Source organism: Neurospora tetrasperma (assembly GCF_000213175.1).
Source record: "Neurospora tetrasperma FGSC 2508 unplaced genomic scaffold NEUTE1scaffold_81, whole genome shotgun sequence".
NCBI lineage: Eukaryota > Fungi > Ascomycota > Sordariomycetes > Sordariales > Sordariaceae > Neurospora > Neurospora tetrasperma.
In genome coordinates this window covers 5504435-5513503 of record NW_009799179.1, presented here as the reverse complement: position 1 = coordinate 5513503, position 9069 = coordinate 5504435, and the positions used below count along the sequence as shown (strand labels likewise).

Sequence of the window (9069 nt, the reverse complement as noted above, 5' to 3'; positions counted from 1 at the left end):
GGCTGCTGAGAGCGGGGAGATGTCAGCAATGCCATGGAGACAAATTATCGGGACTCTTTCACTGCGACTTACTGGAATCAGGCTCAGTCAAGTGAAATCAGCTGGGGTATCGGAAGCGTAACTGTGCGTGAGTTCGGGTATCAGAAGTGGAAAGGGAGATGAAGAGGGCGGCAATCGGGCATCTTTTCAGCTGTTCATGGGTTTTGATAATGTCAAAAATGAAGAGTCACAGTCTGTCCGATGCCCAAGGCATAATCCCCCGTTGGTTGTGAGCGGCTTCTGACCGTCCATTTCGTTCGAGATGTTGCCAATCGTGCCACACCACAATGGTGCTCAGCCTCGGAGGCTCCAACCAGTGAGGCAGGGCAGCAGGCTCAATTGGCCATCAACAGCCTAGGCGAAAAACGCAGCGACCAACGATCCAGAAAAGCGGTTGAAGGTCATAATGGCAAAGCTTAACTGCCACTCTTCATTGTTTGCAAGTTCAGCCTTGAAGGTAATCGGCTTGGCTGCCTGAGGGCTGACGTGATCAAAGGTGGTGTTCACGGGTGGATGACCTAAGCTGCCATGCGTTGCGGATTGTTAATGCCGAACAAAAATGGCAAGTGCCTGGCTGACTATGAGGGGTTCGTCAATCGGGATAACGACTGCCGATTCGATGCGAACAATGCCGCAGAGGGTTAGGGCTCTGGCTAATGTACTTGGCTGCCGATGCCGTCCGCCCGCCCCGAGTCATCCACGACGTCTCCCCCGGTTCCGTCTTCACAACCCGGCCCCGTGTCAACCGTTCTGATCACCGCAGCCAGGTGCACCGTCAATCTTCTGAATCATTTGGATATTCTAGCTACTACTCAGCCCGTAGGGAACAGTAGGCTCAAGGTACGTTGACACCGGCATGACTAATAATCACCCAAAAGCGCCGTCATGCTGCCAACTTGGGTGTTCTGTCTAGATCGCGACACAAAGAGAAAGACCTGCAAAGGCGCAATATCAACTATTCTTTCTGACACTTGATATAGGCAAGATGGGAAGCACCTTTATCGACACTTCGGGCGCGGACTTCTCCGCGCCCCCCGTTCAGGTCACCTTCGACGGCCTTCTCTTCGACATGGATGGCACCATCATTGACTCTACCGCTGCTGTTGAGAAACATTGGGAGGCGTAAGTCTAAATTCCTCATAAGCCTATATGGCGAAGGACAGCAAGTATGCTCGGTTTTACGAGCCCAACATGGAGATACACCCGAGTGTCTGTCCGGCCGTAAGAAGATGCAGATAGCATAAGGCAAGACAGTCAAGAAGGGAACCAGGGTATCCATTGCCACGAAGATATTAGGAGTCACCACTTCGTGAATTTGATCTCGTATATACGATTCATGAGACTTGCTGACAAATGTCAACATAAATAGCATCGGTAAGGAGATCGGGCACTCGCCCGAGGTCATCCTCCAGTAAGTCATTATCACCACCACCATACCTTCCGGTCACTCATCGATTACCGATGATTTCCAACTGACCCGTTAATCTCCTATGATCCAGGACCTCCCATGGCAGAAGATCCATTGATATTCTCAAAGAACTTGCCCCGGAGAAGGCAACTTTGGAGTGTAAGTCAGTTTGAAGTCCGAGCCGCAGGTTGGCCTGCAGCTGGTCAACCAAACCTAGGCAACACACCGCACTAACAACACTGAATCATGCCAGATGTTCAGCACATGGAGGGTCTTCTCCCTAAGAAGTATGGCAACGACGCGGTTGAGATCCCCGGCGCCCGCGCCCTGCTTCAGGCCTTGATAGATCGTAAGAAGCCGTGGGCCATCGTTACTTCAGGTACTTTGCCGCTCGTTTCTGGGGTAAGTGAACTCGCTGCTGTTACTCTTCATCCACTCCCCCTGTTAAACTTCTGCAAACTTTGTTCGAATATGTTCTTCACTCTCCATTCTTGCACATCTACACATATCTCACTCCACATAACCTCTCTCATTTGACATAATCTTCATGCCGTTTCTTGGGAGTCACGCATCATTTCATCCGTGCTTTTTGTTATCAATGGCCCTCTGTTATTCATCTGGGCTCCTCAATCCTTCATACAAGTTACCACACTTCTTTTGCAATGGTCTTCTTGCCAGAGTTGCCATTGCTTTCCCGCATTCGCCCATCAGACTCATGTTCAAATTATCTCTTGAACCACTCTTCTACCAACACTATTGATCGGTTTACCCTTGTTCTTCACTACATCCCCGTCCTATCGACTTCCAACATGGCCCCCTACATTCTCCCCGTACCATACTCTCTAATATTCATCATCCTTTTCACGGTTCAGATTACCTTCCCATATGCCATCCCCCTTTCCACCCTTCTACACCCACTCACCTAGTTTGCGCCGCTCCCACCCAGCTATCAGTATCTATCTACTCACCCCATCCACTCCTGATCCGACTTTTACCTCAACTTCCCTCACATCCCTTCCATTTTTCTTTCTCCTTACCTACCTGGTACCTGATAACCATTCAATTCTTAACTATCTCCCACATCACTTCCCTTAACCCATTCCACCCTCTTCAAGACCTCTTTACCGCCTCACACCTCACCATCATTTTCCCACTTGCTCGTATCCAACCTAGAAGCTAACACCTCAAAAGTGGTTAGACGTCCTCTCCCTCCCCCACCCCGAGCACCTCATCTCCGCCGAATCCGTCGTGAACGGCAAGCCCGATCCCGCCTGCTACTTGCTCGGTCGCGAACGCCTCAGCCTCTCAAACCCAAACGCCGAGGTCTTAGTGCTGGAAGACGCACCCGCGGGTATCCGCGCCGGCAAAGCCGCGGGTTGCAAGGTCATCGGCTTGGTCACCAGCCATACGGTTGAGCAGGTGCTGGAAGCAGGTCCGGATTGGGTGGTGAGGGATTTAGGGAGTGTTAAGTTTGTGCCGGAGAGCAGCGGGGAGGGGAAGGTTACTTTGGAGATTAGGGATGCGTTGGTCTTGAAGAACTAGACCTGGAGGTTGGCAACATAAGAACGGAAAGGCTGGGTTGATTGTGGTAGATTAGACTTTGGAGGTGGAATTAGAGGAGAGTGCTGTCGGCGAAGCCATATAGAATAGAGGTTACTCGTTGCTTGTAGACGAATCGGTTGTTGTTGAGATTTCAAAGGAGAGGATATGTCTACCGATTGGGACGGTCGGTCGAATACTCTCCTGCTCTTTGTTTACCGTCAAGTGTAAGAAACGCTCCCGAAGTGAGGCCGAAGCTCTCATCCCTCTCTCTCTCTGTCTCTCTTCCTCTCTCATCTCGTCTTATCATTGGCTTCAGACAACATTCACTCACATTCTGGGTAGATACGCCTCCCAGTCCAACTACTCCTACACTGTACTCCTGCTCAGGGACTGATGTCGTACGACACAAAATCACGCCAAGGCTCCGTCATCAGACATCAGACAGCCAAGACAGCATTATTTATCTAGACAGGCATACCGACAGGCATATAGAGAGAGACATACACATTAGACAGAGGCAAACAGCCATGTCAGACACCCATATGCCTCTAATTAGACACCAGTACGGCTTTCAAGAAATAAGGGTTCGAGACACGATCGCACCACCAAGACAAGACGAACAGGTGTTCTGTAGCCTGGTGGTATATCCGCTCCCGAGTCTCTGTCTCTCATGGTCGAATTGCGTTCGCCTCACATCACCTGTTTCTCAATTCCGACCGATTTGTCACAATAACAAAGAATGCGAAGTCACCCAGGTAGGTAACTTGGGCTCATTCAGAATTATGTGTTTCCATTCAACCGAGCTCAGTTTGTTAACGAATGAAGCGAAGCTAAGCTAAGCTTTTCTCAACCTTTCCCCATCCAGACGATTCCCAAGCGAGCCCTCCCGTTACCTAATGACCACGGCTTATGCACCCGCGTGTTCATCGTTCACCTTCACCTCTCTTCTTCCGGTCCTTGGAAGGGTCGATCTCGTTCACGAACAATGAGGGGGGCTGTTTCATCTTAGTGCCGGATTTCGGTCGGTAAACTTAAATGTCCTGTGGAAACCATGTCTCCATCATGAAGCCAGAGCCTTGGCGTTGAAAAAAGAAAAAAAGGAAGGAAAGAAATAGGAGACTTGATGTCAGAACAACTCTCACTCCCCGTTTCCTCGGTATGAAGTGGCACCCTTTCGTTTTCCTTTTTCGTTTTCGGCTTCCTTACCTATCTACCTACCTACCTACCTACCTACCTATCTTGCCGAGGAGTTCCAAATGGGTTTCTCTTCTCTCCCTCAACAACTTCAAAGACTCGGAGAAACAACTGGGAATTGCCGTGTTACCATACGGTAATAGCAAATGCTCATCTCTGTTCTTTTGCTTGCTTGCTTGCTTGCTTGCTCGTCTACAAAGATAGATTCAAGACATGGCAAGACGAGGAAGAGAAGAGCACACACACCCAGCCACGTACGAGGCTCATCTGAATCTCCTTCCTTGCCCCCTCCCCCATGGTCTAGTCCAGTCCGACAGAGAGAGCGTACGCATGAAGGCGCATCGTATATGGACGAAAGGAAAACCACCTTCGACTTTCCCAATTTTGAGCCTTTTCACCTTGATGAATTCCCAACCATCGGTATTCCCTGTACTGACTGGTACGTGTTCAATTTCGAGGCCCAGTAGTCTGGTCCTTGTGCAAAGAGAGAGTGGAACTAAGGGTGGCGAATTACAGACCACGCTTTCATAGGTAGGTAGGTAGGTAGGAAGGAGTGGAAAACGGGACATAATAGGACAGAAAATAAAAATAAATAAAAAAAGAAAAGACACCAAGACAGAAAGAAGGAGACGCGAAGGAAGATTATCCACAACGGCAGTTTGTTTCGCCTCTACGAGAGAAGGTTACATTCTCACTCATTCACTAAAAAGTAGAATTTTTTCCCTCTGTTTGGACCAGCATGTCAGTTAAGGTAAAAATTAACAAAAAACACCGCACCGTACCGCACCGAACCGCATTGAAACTTGTGACAACGTGAAGTGTACATAGTGCAAGGAAGTGGAAAAGGGGGGGGAGGCTTGCGGTAAGAGGCTTGTCAGACATTTAAGCATCGCGGCATGACGATGGTCATGTGTGTTTAACCAAAGTTGCCAACAACACCCACCACCGCGACTCACCCAACCCGCGCAAACATAAATCCCTCAAGTTTCAAGATTGCAGTTTTTAGTGTATGTACGAGTTCTCGCCGTTAGCGTGTCTCCGTGTCTCTTCGCAAAATCTCTTGCTCTCCAACATCCCCCCAAGCAAGCAAGCAAGCGAGATTCAGCAGCCGTGGTTTGTTTCCGTAGGGCGCGACTCTCATGCCGCCGCTTTCCTAGGTATCCATCCTAGAAGTAAGTACCGTCTTATCGGTAGGTAGGTAGGTAGGTAGTCAAGGGTTATCGTTATCAAAGAAGCCCATTTTCCTCTGACAACCGGAAGATGACGCCCGGGTTTCCTCCACTCAATCTCCCGAATGGGGGCCCCAGATGCCCTCACCGCCTGGCCCCCTTCTCCACGACACAAATATACCGGAATTTCGGGGGGACCCAGCAAGTGAAAACGACAACAGCTTGGGTTTCCACAGCGCATTGTGTCGTAATTGCGATCCTGTTTCGAAAGCTTCACCCGATCCTTTTTTCCTCCGTACTGTGCAAGACGCCGCCTCGACATTTACGACGTAGCGTAGCGTGGTCCCTACTCTGTCGCCTCCTCCCACCTGAGTTTTCCATTCAAAGTGTGACACGACGATAGGTGATGGGCAGGCAATCAGCTCTTGGCGTGCTCCCGTCTAACGTAGGTTGAACTCTTTTTGGCCTCCAGGCCGATGAGATGAGGAGGCAGAGTAGGATACTGATCATCCACCGGTCTCCATCTACACCCAGCCGAAGCCAACTAAAGGCCCCCCTCCCCGTCCTCCTCATGTAGGTAGCTGTAGCCAGGTGTACTAGGCAGCCAAGTTGCCAGGCAGTTGAGGAGAGAGGCATGTACACAGCACTGTGTGTGTGTCCCCCTGTCCAAGTCAGTGTACTTCTGTTCAGCATCCATTATCCGTCCATTCAACGCTCACCACCTAGTCTCCATAAACTCGTCAGTGTCCCATACCCCTCTTCCTTACCCGCCGCCTCGAAGCAGGAAATGTGGGAAGGGGAAAGCTCCCTCTGACCTGCCATTCGTCAACGGCCTCGAACTCCTTGCTGAAGATGGTGTCATTGGCGACAGTACAGGCTTAGCCAATGCCGCCGACCTTTGTGTGGCTTTGTGGGGAGCAACAACATGAGGGGGGGTTAGGTCACATCCGGATACTCCCCCCGAGACAGCAGTCAGAGCCCGTTCTCTCCTTCCATCTGGTTGTCTCTTCTTCTCTTTTCGTCTCCGCTCTCGGTTCTGGGTGCCGAGACATAGGGTGACACGGGTGAGATACCGTGTTGAGACAGAACAGGCGACGAGTAGGGCCAATCGTGTTCGTAGATGTATGGATATGAAGGCGAGAAGGGGGTCCCCGTATGGGGTACAGATAGACCTGGATGAGAAAACACCATGCCTCGTGGCCCATGTTTGGGCGAAGGGAAGAGCTTCTCCTTTCAGTTACCCCTGCTAGCATATTGTTGTGATTCCTGGTAGCCACTGAGCTCTGAGTTGTGTAGTGTATGTACGCTTACCACCCCCGTATTGAAGAGCAAAAGGTTGATCTAAGGAGCTCTTCTTCCTAGGCTGATGCTGATCTCGATATCTCCCAGAGCATGAGGTCGGAGCAATCACTTTGCCCCCCGAGGCCTGAAGTTGATCGATCAGCTGAGCGTTTTTCAACCATCTGCGTGAAACGGTATCTGTGGGCTTGCTGAAGCCCTACCAGGCTACCCTTCGAGCCCGGGTCTGGCCATGTTGTCCGCTGGAGAAAAGACGGGGACTAGGAAAAGACCTTGTGTCAGAACGCGGATTTTGAATTGCCCCCTCAAGCATCGTACGCACTCTTCTGTTCAATTCGCTGAACAGCGTGCTATGAACACAAAAAGAGAAACGAAAGAGTGGAATATGGTTGCAGAGCAGATTGACACGAATGGCTGGTGAAGAAAGTTTCGCGCCGTTGTCATGCCGGTGATGGTCTTCTAGACTGCCCTAGATGTCGACCTTGCGACAATTTGGGGAAATTAAGTCGTCCTGGTGTTCCCGGAGGAGGAGTGGCGGTGGCAACATCATTCGAGCCCGCAGCCTAGACTCATGTCCCGGGATTTTCGTTTTACCCGCAACATTGTAACATTAGCCAAACGAGCCCGTTAGCAGCGATGAATTTTTTTTTCTTTTTTTTTTTCTTCTCTTTCAATTGTTTGCGGCTGAGAATCACGCTGCCATCTCAACGGTTTATATCCACTTTCCGGGAAACCTGTGATATGAGAATCGCGTTCGCGCGATGAATATTCGGCCCAAATTGCGCTTGCGCATCAATTTCTGCTCGTCTACCTCATAGCAGATATTTGTGACTGCCAATGATCGGCAGTGAACGACAATCCAACCAAACGGCAAGCTAGAATTTTGCCCCCAAAGCTCGCCAGTCAGCTTGTACACAAATTTACGACGTTTGTCGAGAACTTGTAGAACTGCCCTAAGACCAAAAAAAAAAAAAAAAAAAAAAAAAAAAAAATTGGAAAAAGAGATCAGAGAAAAGAATAATAAAAAAAGAAAAGAAAAGAAAAAAAAAAACATCGGGACTTTCAAACCGCTCACGCCGTTGGACTGGAGAGCCTTCTTCATCCAGATAGATGCCTGTATGCGTGTAATTGGTCTGATATACGGGCTGCGATCTGTTCCGAAAGCAAGTGTAAGACATTTCGGACTCAGATTGGTGGCTGTTCCTGGAGCAGGTAAACAGCCGCCCAAATTTATCATGAACTGGATGGAGTATGCCTTCATATTTTGGACACTGTCGCACTTCCGCCTGTCTCGACAGGGATGAACATAGACGGAGGGACGACATCGGCCACCCGGTCCCGAAGAACAGGCGGGCGTTAAAGATGAAATGACACTGGAACAGCTCCTGCAAGGTCCCGACTGCCTTTCGTAGGTGATAGAACGGCCCTGAGCTGATCAACCATCATTTTATGAAGCTGAATCGGTTCGTGCGCCAGGATCGGCCTTCCACGGGGGCGACGGAGCTTGCGAAATTTGATGCCCAAGAACTATGACCCCCCTCGGGCAATTGCATGCTCCAATTCACTTGTCGACCGCAAAAGATAGGGGCTGAGCTTCTCGCGAATAAATGCTGTGAATTAGTATCTTGACGTTCTGGAGAGGACGGAGAGGTGCTTCTGTAGTGTAGCGTTGAGAGCCCTAACTGGTCATTGTCGAACCTCTACGAATGGGAAAGAGTTGTTCTCTTCCTTAGATCAAAGAGGTCTCTAGGTTGGCCTTGTTCCACCCTTGTTTTGCCTCGTCAAAAGAACCAAACTGACAAACAAATTAGGGTTGTGTTATAGACGGTGGTGTAGATTGACATCATACCAGGAACGGATACAGACAGATTGCCGGAAATAGTCGGCGCTTTGCGTAACCGCCAGTTGACATCTGGTTCTCTTGAGTGATCAGTGGATGTCCTATGGTAGTAACTTCCACAAGCCCCAGAGTGAAGTCCAGATGGAAGTAGGTATTTCCATCTCACACGGTGCTAGCAAGCACAACCAAGACCGCTGTAGCAACTGTAGTGGACATTTAGCCAACATAACAGAACGCCTTGTGGCCTGGAGCCTGGCCCTATAATGACGCCTCGAAAAAGCTCGCTACGCCACCTCTGCAAGCTATCGTGATCGACGGCTACTGATGTCCTGCTTCAGTCGGGCGTTGCTTGCTGCAGGAACATGAAACAGACGAGCAAGCTGCGTCAATCTTGATATTCTTTGCGGGTAGTTGGCGATTCAATGATATTGCTTGAACCACTTGACCGAAGGATTGCGTGTTCGGGCATGTCGAAGAGCTAGATTGCGGCTCAAATCGCGGGACGAAATTAGAGTCGATGTTGTGTAATTACATCTGTCGTACAACGGCCCCCACGCCTGCAGTGACGACCCCTACGA

At 49.9% G+C, this 9069-nt stretch overlaps 1 protein-coding gene across 1 annotated transcript; it reads left to right on the top strand.

Annotated features, from left to right (window-relative positions):
* Nucleotides 1-778: 778 nt before the first annotated feature.
* NEUTE1DRAFT_91412 (uncharacterized protein) lies at nt 779-3133 on the top strand (the record flags this gene model as incomplete). Its single annotated transcript, XM_009858086.1, has 6 exons — nt 779-879; nt 1020-1161; nt 1409-1450; nt 1539-1606; nt 1701-1849; nt 2639-3133. The coding sequence occupies 5 exons, from the start codon at nt 1025-1027 to the stop codon at nt 2987-2989; spliced, it is 747 nt and encodes a 248-aa protein (XP_009856388.1).
* Nucleotides 3134-9069: the final 5936 nt, after the last annotated feature.